The following is a 22,057-nucleotide window of genomic DNA, read 5'->3' as shown; positions in this document are numbered from 1 at the left end:
AACTGATATATGTATGTCATGGAACACTATTGTTCTATTAGAAACCAGGAAAGATGGGAATTCAGGGAAGCCTGGAGGGATTTGCATGAACTGATGCTGAGTGAGGTGAGCAGAACCAGAAAAACACTGTACACCATATCAGCAACATGAGGGTGATGTTCAACCATGATGGACTTGCTCGTTCCATCAGTGCAACAACCAGGGACAATTTTGGGCTGTCTGCAATGGAGAGTACTATCTTTATCCAGATAAAGAACCATGGAATTTGAACAAATTTCAATGACTATTCCCTTTAATTTAGGGGGGGAAAGATATCTTATTGTCTGATCTTGTTATCCCTTAATACTTTTTGTTTCTTCTTTAAGGATGTGATTTCTCTCTCGTCACACACAATTTGGATCAGTGTACAACATGGAAACAAAATAAAGACTGACAGATTGCTTTCTTGAGGGGGGGGTAAGTTTGGGAGAAAAATTGTAAAACTCAAAACTCAAATTAAAAAAAAAAGTAAGATTGACCGGGTGGAAAAAAGAGATAAGAATGTTCTCTGAGGAAAAAAAAATCCTTCAGATCTAGAATAGAGCTGAAGGAAGCTGCTGACTTTACAAGAAGTCAGGATAATACTTCAACACCAAAAGAATGAAAAATTAGAAGAAAATATGAAATATCTCATTGAAAAAACAACTGATCAGGAAAGATAATTTAAAAATTATTGGGATACCTGAAAGTCATGATCAGGAAAAAAGCTTTGACCTTATTTTTAAAGAAATCCTATAGGAAAATTTCCCTGATATCCTTGAAGCAGAGGGCAAAATAGAAATTGAGAGAATCCACTTATCTCCCCTGGAAAGAGATCCCCCCCAAAAAAAACAACCCCCAGGAATATTATAGCCAAGTTCCAGAACTCCTAAGTCAAAGAGAAAATATTACAAGCATCCAGAAAGACACAATTCAAATATTGTGGAGCTGCAGTCAGGATCACACAGGACTTAGCAGCAACTACATTAAGGGCTCGTAGGGCTTGGAATATAATATTTCAGAAGGCAAAAGAGCTTGGAATACAATCAAGAATCAATTACCCAGCAAAACTGAACATCCTGATCTTCCAGGGGAAAAGATGAACTTTAAATGAAATGAGAATTTCAAATGTTCCTGTTGAAACAACAAGAGCTGAATAGAAAGTTTGACCTTCAAGTAAAGAATTCAGGTGAAGCATAGAGAGTGGAGGAGAAGGGTAAAATATGTGGGACTTAATCATGATGAACTGCAAGTATTCCTGCATAAAAAAATGATACTGATAATACTCATGAAACTTCTCATTTAATAGAGCAGGTAGAAGGAGCTTTTATAGATGCAGCACAGGAGAGAACTGAATCCAAAGATATAATATATTGTAAAAATGGAGTTAATGATTAAAAAAGAAAATTCACTGGGTGTAAGAGAAAGGAGGGGTGGAATAGGCTAAAATATTTCATATGAAAATATTTTTTAAAATTTTTTTACAATGAGCTTTTGAAATGATATGGGAGGGGGGGAGCTGAGGGGCAATGAGAGAACCTTCACTTTCAACAGAAATGGCTCAGAGAGGAAACAGCATACACACTCAAAAGTATATAGACATCTAGAGTAAAAAGGAGAGAAGGGGGGATGTGGGTGATAGAGGAAAGGATAAATCATAGGAGAGAATAGTCAGATATACACATTTTCTTTTTTACTTCTTGCAAAGTGGTGGGATTGGGTGGCTTGTCCGGGACCATGGGTCTGGGTTGTTACTGGGTCTCAGGGGTGGTATGTGGGCTTGAGGCCTCATGGCCCTAGGGTCAGTGATCAGCCCGTTGTACTATTCAGTCACCCCACAGAACATTTTAGAAGAGGGACAGAGTGAAAGGAGAGGGAAAATATAATCCATGGTAGTGGGGAGGAATGGATGGAGGGAATTAACAATCAGCAACAGTACAAAAATATGAAAGTAACTTTTATGACAGATTTATCATAAAGAATGTGATCCACCCAAGACAAAGCTGATGGTATCAAAACACAGAATGAAACACATTTTTTCCCCTTTCCTTTACTTTCTTTCTCATGAGGGTCTATATTTTGGGGGGGGGGGGATATTATATTTATTCTTAAACAAGAATATTTTGGTAATGTATAAAATGATCACTTGTACAAACATATTCATATCAGCTCTGTGTTGGCAAAGAATTAGAAATGACCATAAATGTCCCTTAATTGGGTAATGGCTTGACAAAATGTAGTTATATGTATGGGATGGAACACTATTGTTCTATTGGAAGCCAGGAAGGATGGGAATTCAGGGAAGCCCAGAAAGATTTGCATGGACTGATGCTGAGCAAGATGAACAAAACCAGGGCAACACTGTGCACCCTAGCAGCAACATGAGGGTGATGACCAACCTTGATGGACTTGTGCAACAATCAGGCACAATGCTTTTTTTTCTTCCTTAGGGATATGATTTCTCTCTCATCACATTCAACTTAGATCAATGTATGCAATGGAAATATTAAGACTAGTAGACTGCCTTTCGTGGGGAGTGGGGGGAGGGAAGCAAGATTTGAGGGAAAATTTTAAAAAATTCAAAATAAAAACTTTCATGTTTTAGAAAAAACAAAGAGAAATTGAAAATTAATTGGAAATTAAATAATCTAATCCTAAAAATCAAGTGGGTTAAAGAACAAATCATAGAAACAATTGATAATTTCATTAAAGAAAATGTCAACAATACCAAACATATCAAATCAATAGGATGAAGCCAAAGTGTGAAAAATTTGTACCTCTATTTGCTAGCATCAATAAAAGGGAGGGAAAAGCACATCAATGAATTGAGCATGCAACTAAATTAGAAAAAGAACAAATTAAAAATCCCCAATTTAACACCAAATTGAAAATCCTAACGTCAAAGGAAAGATGAATAAAATTAAAACCATTGAGGTAATAAATAAAAGTAGAAGCTGGCTTTATGAAAAAGCCAATAAAATAGATAATGCACTGATTAATTTTATTTAACAAATGAAAGAAGAAAAACAAATCCTAGTACCAAAAATGAAAAGAATGTATTCACCACCAATGAAAAGGAAATTAAAGCAATAATTTGTAGCTCTTTTGCCCAATTTTATGCCAATAAATTTGACAGTCTAAATGAAATTAATGAATATCTACAGTGATATATATTATCCAAATTAAAGGAAGAAAAAATAAAGGAGTATATTAGTGTAATATATTAGTGTAAATTGGCTGATATTTGGGGTCTCTTCTCAGTACTGGGCTTGAGTTCCAGTCACCTGAGTCTCCAATCAGTGCTATTTGGGAAGGAGTCCTGGGTAGACAAAGTCACATACTGGACATATCCTAATCATGTCCTGGTCAGTGTGCCTTCTTTTGACTTACATGAACCTTGATTTATATTATTCATAACTTTCATTGATAGAGACTTTTGTTATTATATGGCTTTCACCAACTGGGACTCCATAGTTGCATTAGTCTATATTATACTAGTCAAATAATAATGTTGTTTAACAATAACCTAGTGCTTTCATTAAAACAAACCAGTAAAGTTATGTAGTAATGCAGGTATTATTTAGCCCTCATAGAGAAGAAAACTGAGGTTCACAGGTTGAGTAAATTGCTCATGGCAACACAAAATGTCAGAACTTTTTTTTTTAAGGTTTTTTTTGCAAGGCAAATGGGGTTAAGTGGCTTGCCCATGGCCACACAGGTAGGTAATTATTAAGTGTCTGAGACCGGATTTGAACCCAGGTACTCCTGACTCCAGGGCCGGTGCTTTATCCACTATTCCACCTAGCCACCCCAAAAATGTCAGAACTTTCACGTGAGCTCATGTCACATCTGCATATTGGAAGTAGAAGATAGCAAGGTGCACTAGAGAGGGTCCTAGATTTGGAATCTGAGGACCTGACTTGAAACATCTTTTTTTTTATCTTTGGCAAGTCACTAAACCTCTCTTGACCTCGACAGAGAATTGATTAAATGAACCTGAATCCTCCATCAGCTGTACAGCTGTCATTCTGAGATCCGACTCTAGTAGTCTTCCATATCTAACATTTAAATCTTTTGAATTAACTGACCAGCAGTCATAGGATCATAGTTTTAGAGTTGTAAAAGATGTTAGTATCCATATCACCTTTTTATTGCCTATTAAGAAGTTTTAAATTAACTTGAGTTCTTATTTTATATACAAGTGATACAATTTAATTGTTTTGCCAAAGACTTTAGCTGGTACCTAAGTGTGTGATGTCTGTAGTTCTGATCTAATTTGGGACTAATCTCATCATCCCCACCACAGAAATATCCCACTCTTGTCTTCTTCCATAATTTATCTTATTCCTTCCCTTTCTTTCCCCCATGGTAAAATGTAAGTTCCTTGCAAATAGAAATTGTTTCATTTATCATGCTTTTGTCTCTGATTCCTAGCTCACTGTAGGCACATAATAAATGCTTTCTGATTGTCTAGGGAATTTTCTCTGTTTTGTGGGTTTACATTCTGCATTTTTTCCTTCACATTTCTGACTATGCTGGAAGGGAATTAATCTAAACGAGATTAAGTTCATCAGATTTGTCTTTCTATCTTCACAACATCTCTCCAGTGTCTCCTTTCATCTCAGAGTCACCACCCTAATTCAGACCTCCTCCCCTCCCATCAAGACATTTACAGAGTGCAGTGGATAGACCACTGATCCTGGAATCAGGAGAACCTAAGTTCAAATCCACCCCCCCTCAGACATTTGACTCTTACTAGCTTTGTGACCCTGGGCACAAAATCAAGGAAAAAAAAAACATTTACAGTGGCCTCCTATCTGGCCTCTCCCTGCTTCCAGTCTTTCTTCCCTTCAGTCCATCCTTCACAAAGTTGGTAAAGCAATTTTCCAAAAGTTCTCTATTTGTCAGTTAAGAATACTTCCTCCCATTCTGTCCCCTTTCTACATTTCCAGTCTTCTCATACTTTCCAGGAGAACTTTATTTTCCAGTTTCTCACACATAAATTCTCATATCTTATTTCCAATTTCCTTTGCACTGATTGTCCCCCCATGTCTGGAATATGCTAGCTCCTCACTTCCCAGTCCTGACATTCCTAACTTTTTTTTTGAAAGATTTTATTTATTTTGAATTCAAGATTCACCTCAGTTGTGATCTCCTACAGGTCTTCCTGGTTCCCTCTAGCTGAGTCTTCTTCTCTAAGGTTATTTTCCTTCTATTCTGCATATCTTCTTTTGAGTTCTTTTTTATTTACATGTTATCTCACCCATTAGAATGTAATCTCATTAAAGGCAGGGACTTAGAATTTTTGTCTTTCTTTGAAGCCCCAACATTTAGCAAAGTATTTGGCACAGGGTTAAGCATCTATATAATAAGTGCTTTTCTATTAATTAATTGATTATGATTTTTATAAAGGGAACTTCTGCTACATCCCTCAGAAACCTATTCCATTGTTTAACTGCTCTCTGCTAGATAGGGTTTTTTTTTATTCTTCACATTTATAATAGAGTTTAAGCCAGTTACCTCTTCTTGGTGGAGATGAAGACCTTTTTTTTTTTTCATTCTTATTCGTTTTTTAAAATAGCTCATTGATGTATGTTGTGAATCACTCAGTCAACCAATAAGCATTTATTCAGAATCTACTATGTATCAGTTGCCATGTTAGAGAATATGGAGAAAAGTAAAATTTAGAGGTTTTCTTCTACTCCTATACAGGAAATAGTCTAGATCAATAGTATCAAACTCAATGTATTCCTAAAGGCTACACATTGGTAAATTAACATTATCCATGGTGTATTCCACTTTTATTTTGTTAAAACATTTTTCAATTACATTTTAATCTGGTTCAGGCTGGGGAGTTCAGGCCCAGTTTGATACCCACCTTTGATACTACTTCTGATTCTTTTGAATCTTATCATTAAATAATCAAAAGACCTCATAAAGTACCTGGGTTGAGTCTATAACTTGTTTGTTTAATTATTTTACACATGATAAGCAGCCATAGCATAATGGATAAAGAGTCAGAAAGACTCTATCTCTAATGTATACATTTATTGTGTGATCCTTTGCAAAGGAAGAGCTTTAGTCAACTCCTTTGGACTTAAGTTTCAGAAAAGGTACCAACCTACATTGGTAAAGGGAGTTTCAGTATCTGAGATTTTAACCATATCTGAGAAATTGGATCCAATCCCTGTCCCTTTTGGGAAAGCAATATAACCCCAGGTTACTGACTTGAAAATTTGAATAACAGTAAATAAGCTTATATTTATTTTATCCCTTCCCAATGCTAGTTTTAATTTAATTTTTAAAGAAAACTTGTAATATACTCAGATTGCATTATTTTGAGTTATTCTTTGAAGTTTTAGGTTTTTTTAATTAGATTTAGAGAAGGTAAAAATTTTTACTATTTCTTCTGAAACATTATTCAGGTTGATTTTTCAAGGGATGCAAGAGACCTGACAGGAAAGGAATCTGTGCTAGTTTTCTTGCTCACTCTATTTTCATATCTCTATTATAGACAATTGAACATTGGTAGATAACTGGAACTTTTTTCAAAAAATACAAATGTTTTGGGAGAGAAAGGGGTTTTACTTTTCTAAGTTACTTTCATTCCGTATTTCCTCCCCCTCCCTCATTTAGGTAATTTCACTCAGTGTGATGTTTAATCTTTAATTACAGGCTACAAAAGAAGTAATAGAACGGGAAGCTCCAGGGATGGCCCTTGCAATGCTGATGGGATCACTTAATGTTACACCTCTGGGCATGCTATCTAGGTAAGAAAGTAACCAACATGTTGCTAAGATTACTACTTCCATCTATTATGGGGTGACAGAAGGCTAGTTCATTGTACTTAGGCAATAAGCAAACACTATGTCCAGTTCTGTCTGAGTGAGTAGGGTGATTGGTCTCATCTACTTTAAGATCTGCTCTGTAGCCAAACTTAGCTCATCTTGGCTCAAAATAATACCAAACATATGCTTATGATTGCATTTGTTTTTATTGTGATATCACAAGGTTGGAAATTGCACTGCCAGTCAGGGCTAGTGAAAGTGATACAGCTTCTTATTGAATCTGGTGTGGTTACAGTTCAGTTCTTCAGGACATAGATTTCTGAGACCTAAGCTATTGTATTCCATGTAGTGAGCGACAAAGCCAAGACCTAGCTAGTAGTAGGAAACTAGGTTCAAGATCCATTCCTGATGTGTACTAGTGTAGGACCCGGGGGAAAAAAGTCCCTTAATTCTCAATTTCCTAGGCTAATTTGAGATTTTCAGAAAATGAAGTGTTCTATAAGATATTAGGAATTTCATTATCTAGGAGTTTCCTGTCTCAGTGAAATAACAAGCCCAATAACTATCCCAGTTGTGTTATTTTATACTCTTTTCTGATGCAATGATGATAGATCTTGCTTCCCACCACAGTTACCAGCCTATATCCCATCACAGTCCCATGACACTTGGACTCTTGGCAGCTCCATGAATAAGATACTTCATCTCTCAGCTTCCTAGCATTTCTCTCTGTCTGTCCCCATGTTTGGAATGCTCTCCCTCCTCATCCCTGACTCCTGTCCTCCCTGGTTTTCTTTAAGTTTCACCTTAAATCCCACCTTGTACAGGAAACTTTTTCCAATCCCTCTTAATTCTTGGGTCTTCCAAGGATTATTTCTTAATTATCCTATATATAGCTTGTTTGCTTATTGTCTCCCCCTTTATTTGGAGAATTCTTTGAAGGCAGAAACTTTTTTGTAGCCCCTGAAATTAGCACAGTGCCTGACATATAGCAGGCTCTTTTTTTCCATTTTGTTGGTGGCTTTTATTAGGAGCTTATTAAACAGAAACTCCATCTATGATTTACACATCAAAATAGTATCACATGCATAAAACACTTCCACATCAAGTGTGCTCATTTTTTGCCTGCTTCAAGTACCAGTAATCTATTGCACTAAGAATTAATTATCTCTACAGTGAATCAATCATCCGAAGTGAGACAGAAGCCGCCTTTTTACAATATTATTTAAGAACATAAATATATAACTATATAATTTATTAAAATTATTGACAATGTACAAAATAAGACTCATTCACTAAAATGTTCATTTTTGCTATATTCAAATTATTTTTGAAAAAGTGAAGGTGGTTAAAATACAGATCTCTGCCACCTAGTTCACCAGTTCTGGTTGAACATTTATCCTTTGAAGCACTTCTTCAGGCTTGGAAAACACAGGATTGACTGGCTTGATCTGTTCATCTCCTAACAGAGACAGCCCAGCAATTACAAATAAAGTATGAAATGGGTCTACCATGTCTCCTGGCCTGTCTGCAAATCCTCCAGTCTCTTCATCTAGACAAGCCAAGATGAAACAGTGCAGTTTCTCTCAGTCAATCCAATGAAGTCTACCAATTATTTTCAAGGAAACTAAGACCCACCAGACTCTTAATTCTATTGACTAACTGACTTAGTAATCAGTATTTTCCCTTCTAAAAGCTTACAAATAATCCCTTTATTAATACATCATTGGGTTTTGGGGGGGGTAAGGAGATGAATCAGTCAAAGTTACTGGTTGGTGTTGCTGGAGATTGGTGTCAAAAATTTAAGATTGAGAGTTCTTGAAAGTTAAAGAATTCACATATAGCCCTGAAGTTTTAAAACTGCTCAAGTTTTATTATACAAGCCTACAGGTTTACATATTAAACCCTTTTATCCTCTTGGAAAGTCAGTAAGCACCTTGAGGACAGTTTAAATAGCAAAGGACCAGGCCAGGTGCCTAAGGAAAAAAGAAAGTGAAAAGGAAAAGCCAGGAGACCTGGTTGAGCTGAATGTGAGAGGGAAAGGAGAGAAGGCCATAAGGACTGGTTTAGTTAGTCCAGTCACTGGCATAGAGGCCCATGGCTCTCCATCAGGCCTAGACCAGGAGCATGTAAACACCAGCTTAAGGAGAGAGAGAGAGAGAGAGAGTGCCAGCCATCCTTGCAGGGCAAAGGTAGGTGAAGAAGAGAGGAGGCTCCTCTTTCACATGTACTTAAATGCATTTTTGTAGTGGGTTGGACAAGGGCGGTGCTTGGAAAATGGTCTAGGACCCAGCTCAAGGTATTCTTCATTAGGCAAGTTACATGCTGGTCTTTCCTGTCCCAAGATGCATGACCTTTAAGTCTAACACATCATTTCCTCAGGAAGATGATTGTCACGCCAGGGCAAGTAGACCATCAATGTCCAAGATCAAATAGACTGAAAACTGGAAGCTGGAGGAAGGGGAACCAATTGAGGACACTCCCATCTTGACAAATTCACATTGAACAACAGAAAGTCCCCCAGAAAGGCCCAGACAGTATTTTTCCTTCTATAAAATTTGTTTCTAATCACAATATCTCCTATGTCCATAACTCCCTGCATCATTTGTAATTGAGAAAGTTCACTTCTTACCCTCTTCTTGAAAAGGGGGGGGGTATTTTTCTTTGTTTAGTCCTCTACTTATCACTTTTATTCTTTTTTTAGATTTTAAAAGATCACTGCCATCAAACACATGCTTTTTAGCAAACTTGGATATAGAGGAGGGCAAGGAATAACCTGAATTCACTGAAAATAGCAATTGTCATTTCCACTTTTCTTGATTTCCAAATTATCTATTAATCATATTTTTAATTCTCTCGCATTACAAACATCAGTCTCCTAGAGAAAACAAGCTTAGATTTGAGTAGTTCTTCTCTCTGTTGTGACATTTAAAAAGATTTAGGAGACATAGTTACTAGGTAATTTCATAATTTATTAATAAGACCAGTAAGGTTATTAATAAATAACAGCAGATTATATATAAATATGGATATTTGGCTATTTTTCTGGGATCAAAGACCATCATAGCAGGCAGGGGAGCTCACAATTTTTATATTTTTTAAAACAATAGGTAGTCAAAAGGGCTGAGAAAAGAAATTTTCTCTACTCAGATCATCCTCTGCCTTGGATTATCTAGACAAAAGGATCTCTCTCCAACCAAACTTGAGTAGAACATTATGAGCTTCCTCACCCCAGATTAAATTCCTTGTAAGATTTACTCTGGGAAAGTTAAAGCAATCTCATTATCTGTAATTTCCTACAAGAAAACTGAATTTAAAGTCATTACACTAGAAGAAGAGTGGGAAGTTTGATTCTCCCCAAGATATTGGTTATTCTCTCACATCATTCTCTGTTATCAGTACTCTCTGTATTCTGTGGGCTTATCCCTTCTCTGATCTTCCTTTTAGCCCCAACATAAATTTTTTAAATTACTTTTTGATATCTTTAACATTCATTGCCAAGAAAACTTTAGCTTTCCTAATATTATTGCAGTGCTGTACCTATTTTTTGTTACTTTTTTTTAGAAAGGTTATTTATTTTGAGTTTTATAATTTTTCCCCCAATCTTGCTTCCCTCCCCCACCCCCCACAGAAGGCAGTTTGTTAGTCTTTATGTCGTTTCCATAGTATGCATTGATCTAAGTTGAATATAATGAGAGAGAAATCATATCCTTAAGGAAGAAGCATGTAGTATGAGATATAGCAGAATTGTATAATAAGATAACATTTTTTTAAATTAAAGGGAATAGTCTTTGTGCCTGTTTTATAGTTAGCATTTGTTACCTATTCTTCATTTCATATTCTGTTACTTGTCTTTTTTTAAAAATTTTGTTATTTTGAACTTTAGACACATATGTTATCAATGGCTCATAATTATAAATACTTAGTAGAGAGTGATTAAGATAGCTTTTATTAATTTCTCTACAAAGAAGGACCATCTCTCCAAGAGAGAAAAGGCAGCAAATTATGATACTGTCCAATGTTAATATGCAGTTTGAAAGGTTTGTAACTCTCCTTTATGCCTATCATTTGTTGGGGTCAATACCATTCTTTATAATAGGTTTTTCCCACCCTGTTCAGGGGAGTGAACAGTAATATGCATGAACCTCCCTGAGCAGGTGTACTTATAAAGGAAATGGACCCTAGGTCAACCCATGGAGCAGGCCTGATCCAATCTCAGGTCTGATCCTTTGGGGTCAGTTGTTTGTTTTATATTCACATACCTGCATTTGGACACCAATACAGACAGACACTAGTCAAGGTGTGAAAGATGAGGTGATCAAGGGCATGCAGACAAGGGACTCAGAGACATCCTCTAAGGTAGAAAGTTACTATCTTGTTGATGAGTGGACTTATCTTGGCAGGGATTTGTTGATGGGGGGTGTAGCAGGAAGTCATTTTGTTGACAGGGAGCTTATCTTGTTTCTTACAGTCTGGGTAGATGGAGTCCTGGCCAGGACTCTCTCACCAAAGGACCTGGGGCAAGGTCCTTTACTGAAGTAGGTCATCTCGTCACTGGTATAGGTAGGACTTGAATCCAGATCTTACAAACTCCAAGGCCAGTTCTATTTCTTCTCTCTTCTCTCTCTCGCTCTTTGACTCTGTCTCTGTCAGTCACACAGATAAATAATACGAACATACAGACATACATACATACATACACTCACACACAATCATATGTTCACATTGTTACTGTTGTTCAGTTGCTTTCCGTTAACACTGATCTTCATTACTCCATTTGGGTTTTTCTTGGTAGAGATCCTGAAGTGTTTTGTCATTTTTTCCTCTAGTTCATTTTACACATGAGGAAGCTGAGATAAACAGAGTTAAGTGTTAGAGTTAGACGATGTCTAAGACCAATTTTGAAATCCAGGCCTAGCATTTTATCCACTACAACACCTAACTGCCATATACCTAAAAACATATATGTATTAAAACACACATAAAGGGGCAGCAAGGTTGTGCATGGATAGAGCACCAGCCCTGGAGTCAGAAGGACCTGAGTTGAAATGTGGCCTCAGACACTTAATAATTACTTACTGTGTGACCTTAAAGGCAAGTTACTTAACCGCATTGCCTTAAATAAATAAAATTTTTAAAAAATAAACATTATATATATATATATATATATATATATATATTTAGCATACTAAAATGAATAGTGAACTAGCACTAAGTTTAAATCCTAACTCTGTCAATAATATTTTTATAAAACTGAATGATAAGAGCCAGTTTAAATGAGACTCTCACAAGTCACTGAATAGTTAAGAAAAGGAGGTTCATCTTACTCTAATGCAACAAGGTTGTGCAATAAGGATACAGTAACTCTTAGTGCCTCTGAATGCACCACTCAATTCTTCTCCATTTGGAAACACAATCAGGGCAAGATATAGTGAAGGCTATGGTGACTCCTATGCTTTTTAAAAATCTATCTTCAGGGGCGTCTAGGTGGCAAAGTGGATAGTGTCTTCAGACTCAGTTCCTATGGATGAGACTTTTATATGCCCTTAGGTATCCAGGTTGTGTCAAAGCAGAATCCATTCAAGTTCTAGGGACAGCTTTGTTGCCTTTTAGTAAAACTAATCCCTATTGAAGGAAACAGAGGAACTCTAGTACCACAGTATACTATACCCATTGTGGTAAAGACCTAAGGATCATGCAGAGGACCTTCCATCCTTAAATGTTTTCAAGTTCTTTATTGGACAATCCTCCTAGAATAGACAGTACTAAGAAGAAAAAGAAGGAAAAAGAAAAAATGTACTTCCCTAAAGTTCACCAAAAATGAAATAGAAAGAAAAATAACTATGGAGACGACAAAAAACTAGAAATCCTAGGCCAAGTTCTAAGTCTCAGATCTTAATGATCTAATTCATGTATTGGATGATGTCATATCTTTACAGTTCACAGTAGAACTCCTAAGGTGGCAATGATTTGCTGATAAGCTGGAACAATACCAAGAATATCAGGAACACAGCACAAATGATGATGCCTCCAGGATAATCAGATTTTCTCCTGATCTAAGGTGGTGATGAGGAACAGGAGCAGCACCAGGAACGTTACCATAGCATAGATGATAGCCCATCTGGTATAGTCAATAATTTATTATTATACATTGGATTATCAACATTCTGGGATCTAACTTGATACCAATGTTCTCTCAAAATTGCTGCCTACTCAGTATTCATTGACTCATCCACCAAAATATCCTTTTCCCCAATAACCGCTTTTGGGCAGCTAAATAGAATTTTTTCCCTTTTAGAAGCTTACTTAAACAGGCAACCCAGGGGCAGCTAGGTGGTGTAGTGGTTAGAGCACCAGCCCTGGAGTCAGGAGGACCTAAGTTCAAATGCAGCCTCAGACATTTAAAACTTACCTAGTTGTGTGACCTTGGACAAGTCACTTTAACCCCATTGCCTTGTAAAAACTAAAAAAAAAAGAAAAGAAAGAATAGATCAAGAACCTAGCTGTTAATAGTATTAGTCTTTGTTTGTTTTTGCAAGGCAATGGGGTTAGGTGACTTGCCCAAGGTCACACAGTCAGGTAATTATGAAGTATCTAAGCCAGATTTGAACTCAGGTTCTCCTTACTCCAGGACCAGTGCTCTATCCACTGTGCCACCTAGTTGCCTCAGAGTAGTCTTAAGATAACAATACAGACATAATTTCAAAGTACAAAGAGAAGCTTAAAGGCATAATTTCTGCCTCCTAATAGTTTATTACGAGGACATGTGGAAAGAATATAAGGATAAAGATATTTTTGATCCCGGGATAAAAATAATTTAAATGAGAAATAATGAAGTTATAACCTATATGACAGTACATATGAAAAATTGGGGAGAAAGGGGAATAGTGTAACCAAGGTAGAAATTTACCATGTTAGGGGAAATACTCCCTAACTTCTCTGTTGAACCTGGAGAATCCAACAGGACAGTAGTTTTGCTGGTGCTATTTAATGGATGAGAGAAAGAGGGTAAGTGGGTTGATCTGAGCCAAGGTAGAAGGTCATTCCATATACCTTTGATTAGAGAAGACTAGAAATATTCAATTCATAATAATAGCAAAGAGAATTTATTTTTCCTTCTTGGTTATATATAACCACAGAAGGCGAGAGGGTCATAGATTACTTTGCTACAAAGACTCTGAGATATAAAAAAATTAAAGAATAACTTTTAAATTGTTTTGATCTTGAGTTTTTTGTTGTTCTCACTTGGAATTTTTAGATTCTTCTGAGGGCCCTATATTGTAAGGGTCTCAAGATGAGCCAGGACAGTGGAAATCAGCATAACAAAGTGGGGAAACAACACTGGATTTGGGGACAAAGAACCAGAGTTCAGATCCTCATTTTGCTTCTTGCTACCTGTACAAAATTGGACAAATTATTAAATTTTTCTGGCCTTCAGTTTCTGGTAAAATGAGAAGTTTGTACTAGATAACCTCCAAGTCCCTTCTGAAATAGCTTAGTGTTATAATAGATAATGGTACAAAGGAAAATCTGATTTTGAATCCCGTCTCTTTTACTTCTTTCTATGGCAAGTCATTTATCCTTTGTCAACTTCAATTTTCCTCACCTGTAAAATAAATGTAATATTAGCACCTACTTCTCAGAATAGTAAGGATCAAATGATATAATAGATGCATTGAACTCTGCAAACCTTAAAAGAATGTCAGTAATGATGATAATGAAGATGACTTTAAATCTTTGACCTAACTTTAAATATTTGACCAAACTATATTTGACCTATGTATTATTTAATAAGCAATAGAAATTAAAAATAGAATAATAATAAAATAAAATCCCATGCATATATATATATACATATATTAAACTCAACTACAGACTCAGACATTTAGTAACTGTGTGTTCCTAGAGAAGTCACATAACTTGTCTGCCTCAGTTTCTTCAATTGTAAAATGATGATCATAATAGCACCTACCACTTGATGCTGTTGTGAGAATAAAATGAAATAGTTTTGAAACCTCTAGCACAGGACCTGGAATATATTAGATGAGTAATATTAAGTCACTCTTCTGTCTTTCTCAGGCACCACAAACATTAAGGTTCTAATTTTTCATGACACTGCTGGGGGGTGGGGTGCAGGGGAGAGGAGTTGGTGAGATAGTTGCCCCAGAATCCTTCCTCATTCTACTCTTTCATTACTAAACAAACTTCTCCTTGCCTTTATTAAATAGTTGTAGCCATGGTGGCAAAGTAGGTAGCAGACCTAACTGCCTTAAATGATATGATTATTTTCACTTGAGAAATTGTACTTGCTGCATCTGAGCCTTATTTGGTAACTTTAGATACTTGCTTATTAGCATGTGAAAATAAATCAATATGTTTATATTGGTATAAGCACAAGTACTTAGTATAACATTTCTTTTATGCACATCAGAAACTAATGCTTAGAGAGAATTTGATTTTCCCAAGAAGCAAAGACAGGACTAGAATTGATGTCTTCTTACTCTAAGGACAAAGCTCTTTCTATTATGTGACAAAGTAAACTCATTCAAATGGGATGCAGCAAAAGTCTTTATTTTATTGGTACTTCCTTTTTAATTGTAAAGTTGCCATTGTTCTATAATTTATACCAAGCTATTCTAAATATGCTTCAAGAACTACCTGAAATCCTTCATACTAGATGTAGAAAATATAAGAATTGCTGCTAAAAGTCAAGCAATTGTTATCTGTCAAAGATGACTCAATTTTAAAATCTGATTGTATGCCCAGTTTTGAGCTCTATCCTAATTCACATTTTATACCCATACAACCAATTTCCAATGGATGAACCTCTAAAACAACATTTCTTTGATTTTTATTAAGGTTGCCAGAGAAAAGAAAATAGATTTTCATATAGACGTGTGAGCAGGTTCAAGGAATTAATTTTCAAAAGATATAAATGACAGGATCCCAGGAGAACTAGACTTTCCTTAAAGGAACTACAGTGTAGGTATTTACCTTTTCTTTAGAAATCTCTACACCATAGTTATACCAGTAGGAAGCAAGGAGAAGGGGCAGCTAGGTGGCACAGTGAATAGAGCACCGGCCTTGGAGTCAGGAGTACTTGGGTTCAAATCCGACCACAGACACTTGATAATTACCTAGCTGTGTGGCCTTGGGCAAGCCACTTAACCCCATTGCCTTGGAAAATCTAAAAAAAAAAAAATAGGAAGCAAGGAGAAAACTCTGATAAAACAGAATCAAATAAAGATACCAAAAAAAAAAAAAGAAGAATATATTACAGGAAGTATGCCCTCTCAAAAAGAGAACAATTTGAAGAAAGAAATTTTTCTTATCAAAAGTGATTTCAGGGGCCACTAGGTGGCGCAGTGAATAGCGCACTGGCCCTGGAGTCAAGGAGACCCAAAGTTCAAATCTAGCCTCAGACACTTAATAATTACCTAGCTGTGTGGCCTTGGGCAAGTCACTCAATCTCATTGCCTTGCCAAAAAAAAAAGTGATTTCAAATAGAGGTTTGACAGTTTTTAAAACTTATATAGTAAAAAAAGTGATCAATGTCATATAAATCAGGAACAAACAACAGGTTCAAACATCTAAAGTGTGCTCAAAAATCCTAATAAGACTACAGTTTATAACCTAGATTTATTTAAATTACAAGATCTTGCTTGTGTCTCTTCTGGCTTAATAAAATATATGAGATGTCCAAGTATAGATTTCTTCTCAACTGCTTTCTACCTCCTTTGCTTGAAGTGTCTTTCTAGACGTTTTTTCCTCTTCGCTTTCTCCTTTAGTAATCTCATCTACTACCATGAATTCCCTTTTAATCTCCTGATTTAAGACTGTCATCTATATTATCTATCCCTTCTGTCTCCCTTAAACTGCATTCTTACATTGTTAAGTGCCTACTAGGAATTCTCCTTGAATGCCCCATCAGCATCCATCTCCAAAATAAAGCTAATTTTCTTCCCCTCTAAATCTATTCTTGCCCCAGATTTCTATATTTCTGTTATCTGTTATCTTTCTAATAGCTCAGGTTTACAATTTTGGAATCATCCTCGACTTCCCTCACCTCTCTCCCCACTGACTTTAGCCACTAACAAGTTCAGTCCCTTGTCACTCACTCCTTGTTATGGATACTTTAAATCTCCTAATATGTCTTCCTTCTTCTGTTCATCCCACATACAACAACAGTCATATAATCCTTCCAAACCATATAATAATGGTTATCTGACCACATTATTTGTCTGCTCAAAAACCTTTAATGGTTCCTTCTTGCAAATAGGACAATATCCAAAATCCTCAGGCTGGTAATTAAGACCAATCTAGCTATCTAGGCAAGTCATTTGCTTTCTGGCTCCACCTTTATCTTCTTTAAAAAGGTAGGTTTGGACTGAATGACTTCTTCAGTCATTTCTAGCTTTAAAACAACTAAATGTGCCCTAAGCATTTATGAATTAATCCTCCAAAACACCCACAGGACATATATAAATATAACTACTTAAATAAATTTTATAGAAACCAAGGAAGACCTAAATAATCAGAAAACTATTTGGATAGAGCCAAAATAGCAGAAGGAAAAATAGCAAACCCTTCAACAGAACTCCATACATATCAAAAGCAAACCAAATTCAAATGGAGAGAAGGGAAAAAAATCAGTGAATTATTTATCTAGCACAGATCAACCTCTGGAAACAATAAGATCTTGTAGATACCTGAGAGAGGGATCTGATCAAGAACAGTGCAGGAGGAAGCTATATATCTGGACAAGAGTAAGAGGTCTTAGATGTACTATGAACTCAGTCTCGGAACAGGTGCAACTGGTAGCTTTGTTGCTCATCATCACATTCTAAATAACAGAGCTAAGATAGACTGAGAGGACTTGTGTCCAAGAGAAGTATTCAAGGATAAGGAATAGTCACCATCCCTAGGAAGTCTACCAGGAGAAAAACAAGTTGAGAACCGTGATAGTGTGGCTCAGATCCCAAGAGCAAAGCAGGGTCTCAACTCCAACTTCTAGCTCATTCTGAAGCTGGGAGGAATAACTAGAACAGAATCTCAGACCAAAGGAAAGCTTGCAATACCTGTGAACCAGCAGAAGTTTTCATCTGGTTGAGAGTGGCTGAGATTAGCAGAATTTCACTGCCACTCTTACCCAAACTTCAGGTTCCTACATTGAAATCAGCAACTTGCAGAGCTCAGACCAAGCAAGTAACAGATTGCCCTCTATCACATTACATTAGGAGCACCAAAAGCTGGCAGGTTCCTAGCTGAGACATCCTTGAACCCCTGGAATAACATTTTTGATACCCCAAGAAAGCAGCAACTAGACCTTCCCTACAGAAGTATTCAAAAGAACCCAACTCTGCCATCAAATCCAAAGTCAGGAAATAGACTGATAAAATAAGCAAAAAAAAAAAATCTGCCATTGAAAAACTGTTATGGTGACAGAAGCACTCCAAAATATCTATAAGCAAAGCCTTGATGAAAAACATAACTTGAGCATAAATTAAACTACATTTCCTACAAAACCTAGAGTTTAAAAAGATTTCTTAAAATTATTGGATAAATGAGCTTAAAGGACAGCAGAGTAAAGATGACAAGATAACAGGAAATAGGACAGTGTACCCAAAAGAATCTTGTAACGCTATTATTAGTTTTTATTCAGACATGCATTTTTAGTAAAGTGGAAACATTGAGACATTAAATAATTTTGCCTATAGCCATACATCTCATGTTTCAGAGGCAAGATCTGATCATGTCTCACTGACAAGAAAAGAAGACTTCTAACTTCACCATGCCCCATCTCTTGTTCTTGATAAGTAAAAGAAGAAATATGTGGATTAGATAAAACTAGAACTAAAAACAAAAGTGCATGGCAATGCCAAGATGAGGTTAAAATAGGAAAATGATTTAGATGTAAGAAGTGATATAAACAAATTAAGGGAGCATAGAAAAAAAATGCCTGTCAGATCTATGGATAAGACCAAACAAGAGAGGATCATGAGCAATAAAATGGAAAATTTTGATTATTTTAAATTAAAAGTATTTGCACAAAGAAAACCAGTATAATCAAAAATAGGAAACTGGAAAAAATTTTTCTTCAGGTTTCTCTGATAAATACCTCATTACTCAAATATATAGCTAACTGAATCAAATTTATAAAAATAACAATTCCTTAATTGTTAAATGCTTGAAGAATATAATCAGGCAGTTTCCAAAAGAAGAAACTGAAGCTACCAATAGTCATTTAAAAAAATTCTCAATTAAAACAACTCTGAGGTACCACTTCATGCTTATCAGATTGACTAATTGCCAAATGCTGGAGGAATGTGAAAATAGGTACATTAATGCATTATTGGTGGAGTTGTGAATTGGTCCAACCCTTCTGGAGAACAATTTGAACTATATCTAAATGACTACAATAAAATTTTGACCCTAAAATCGCTCCACCAAGTCTGTATCTGAAAGAGATTTTTTTAAAAGGAAAATGTACAAAAATATTAATAATAGCTCTTTTTGTTTTGGCAAAGAATTGGAAATTGAGGAAATGTTTATCAGTTTGGAAATTACTAAGCAAGTTGTGAAATTCCTGAGGAAATCCTATTGTGCTATAAGAAATGACAGTGTCTGGTTTCAGAAAAACCTGAGATTTAAATAAATTGATGCAAAATGACATGAGCAGAACTAGAGGAACATAATGCACAGTATTAAGAGAGTAATATCTTTTCTCTTGAATTCATGTTGTAGGTAGCTACTGATAAACAGTTAATCTCATATATACTCAAAGAAAACAATCCATAGATAAACTAAATCAGATTGCAGATTAAACTACACTTAGAAGATTCACAAATAAACTGAAGATTTTGTGTTGCCAAAAAGTTAAGAACAATTTAAATTTTTCCCCTATTTTCTCATCTAAGAAACATTTGACCTTTGAGTACCACAATTCTGTAGATTATGTGGATATGTAATATATAGATGTGTATTCACATCTATATATTACATATAGTGTTTCAAACAGTAGTAGAAGAGAAGAAGTGTTTCTTACAAGGCAATTTAATATTAGGTAGGGAATGTGGACAAATAAAGGAACTTAGTAAAAACAAAGAGGATGTTTAAATTGTTACAAAGGAAAGAAGTGTCTTTATTAACATAAAACCTTCTTTATCAGTCATTAAACATTTGTTATGGACTTACTGAGTACTTTATTATACTGGATAAAGAGAAGGGGAAGAATCCACCTACCATGCCAGGGGCCTTTCTAGTTACCATTTTTTCCCATGTATAAGATACACCCTTTTTTTGAAAAATTTGGGGTCTAAAAACTGGGAGTTCTTATACAATGGTTGTAGATTCTTTTACTTACATTTTCCATTTTTTTCACAATTGTTGTCTTTGTGTTCATTGTTCCTCATTTGTTACTAGTATATTAGGTCACATTTTGCCACATTCTGCCCAGAAATGGCTTAGAAAATATTTTCATACAGTGCTGAATTCAAGTTCAAAGTGATCAAGTTTGCAAAAGTGAATGGAAATTGTGCTGCCGAAGATCAGTGTGGGCCTCCTCCAACTGAGAAAACAATCCAAGCCTGGCTGTGGGAAGAAGAAATCCTACTGAAAAGCCCAGGCAGAAGAAGTCCATGAGAGGGAAGGTTGCCAAATGGCCTGAGTTAGAGAAGCAAGTGAAGAGATGGATGTAAGAGCAAAGGGCCACAAGTGTGCCCTCCTGTGTCCACAAGTGGTTCAGCAGGAGGCCAGAAGAATTGCTGATGAACAAGAAGTGACTGATTTCAAAGGGCACAATGGATGCTTCAAGTCCATAAAATGGAGTGGACTGAGCATGTGTCCAGGCAGCAGACTTGCCCAGGGAGAGCTTGTGGTTAACTCCACACCAGAGCCCAGGCAGGAGAGCAGGCAGAGCCTCTCCTGAAACAATGATTTGCCATCAAACACAGATGAGGACGAGCTAATTGGTGGGAGTTTGACAGTGATGAGGAGTTGTATGAATTTTATGATGAATAAAACTTGAGTTCAATAACTTTATGTAATACATTTTTTTCAAATTTTGGGCCCCAAAATTAATGTGTGTCTTCTACATGGGAAAATATGGTAATTGAGGATCACATGGATACCAAAGGAATATGATAGCTAACCATCTGTTAACTCTGTCTTGAAACATGACTCCATTTTCTTTTCTTCTTTGATAGCATCTTTTATATTACTTCACCTACACAATTCAAGTCTAATGCCCACCATGTGTCTCTCTATTATCTTTTGCTCGTGACTTTAATTCTTCATTAACTATGGTATTCTGGGATTCACAGATATATAATATACTATAATGATAAAAAGTTGAAAGAAATATAATCAATATACTGACCATCCATGATTCCAGTGGACTAATGATGAAATATAATATCCATTATAAAAACATAACTGAATTATGGTATAACAATGAGATATATACACACATACACATATAAGTGGATATATATGTGCATGCCTAACATACATAAGCATATTATAAAACCATTGAAGGAGTTTTTTTGCCTAAGTATTTGTTAGAATAAATTTGCTTTTTTGTTTTTTTAATTTAGTTTTTTATTCTCATTTTGTACAAATGATTTTTACATTAACAAAATATTCTTGTTTACAAGTAAACAAAATACCCCTCTTCCCCTATAAATATAGATAGACTTCCTTGGGTGAAAAAAGTAAAGGGGAGAGAAAAAAATTAAAATTAAAAAAAATAATAGTAATAATTGTAGGTATGGCCAGGTGGCACAATGGACGAAGCACCAGCCCTGGAGCCACGAGCACCCGAGCCCATATCCAGCCTCCTAAATCCAACAATCACCCAGCTGTGTGACATGCAAGCCACCCAATCCCCACTGCCCTGCAAAAACCAAAAAAAAGAAAAAAAAGACCCAAAATAAAATAAAATAGTAATAATAGTAGGGGTGGCTGGTTGGCAGACAGAGCATTGGCCCTTGAGCCAGGAGCACCTGGGTCCAAATCCGGCCCCAGACACCCATAGATCACCCTGCTGTGTGGCCCCAGGCAAGCCACCCAGCCCCACTTGCCCTGCACCCTCCCCCAAATAATAATAACAAAAAATGTGCTTGAGTCTTTGTTCCAACACCAACAACTCTGTCATGGGTGGATCTCATTCTTTATGATAAGTCCTTCACAAAAGTTACTTCCATATTTTTCCATCGTTACCATTGCTGATCTCAACTCCCTCCTTTCTTATTTCT

General features: G+C 36.1%; 1 protein-coding gene across 4 annotated transcripts in view; it reads left to right on the top strand.

Annotated features, from left to right (window-relative positions):
- Positions 1-22,057, top strand: part of GPHN (gephyrin) — a 714,820-nt gene that overhangs the window by 351,161 nt on the left and 341,602 nt on the right. For all 4 annotated transcript variants that reach the window (XM_074236098.1, XM_074236097.1, XM_074236096.1 and 1 more), the window contains one exon: positions 6,694-6,788. In XM_074236098.1, coding sequence (XP_074092199.1) covers positions 6,694-6,788 — 95 coding nt within the window. The remainder of the gene's footprint in view (positions 1-6,693; positions 6,789-22,057) is intronic.

The sequence above is a fragment of the Macrotis lagotis genome, chromosome 4 (genome assembly GCF_037893015.1).
Source record: "Macrotis lagotis isolate mMagLag1 chromosome 4, bilby.v1.9.chrom.fasta, whole genome shotgun sequence".
Taxonomy (NCBI): domain Eukaryota; kingdom Metazoa; phylum Chordata; class Mammalia; order Peramelemorphia; family Peramelidae; genus Macrotis; species Macrotis lagotis.
The sequence above is the reverse complement of the archived record's forward strand: the minus strand, read 5'-3'. Positions and strand labels throughout refer to the sequence as shown.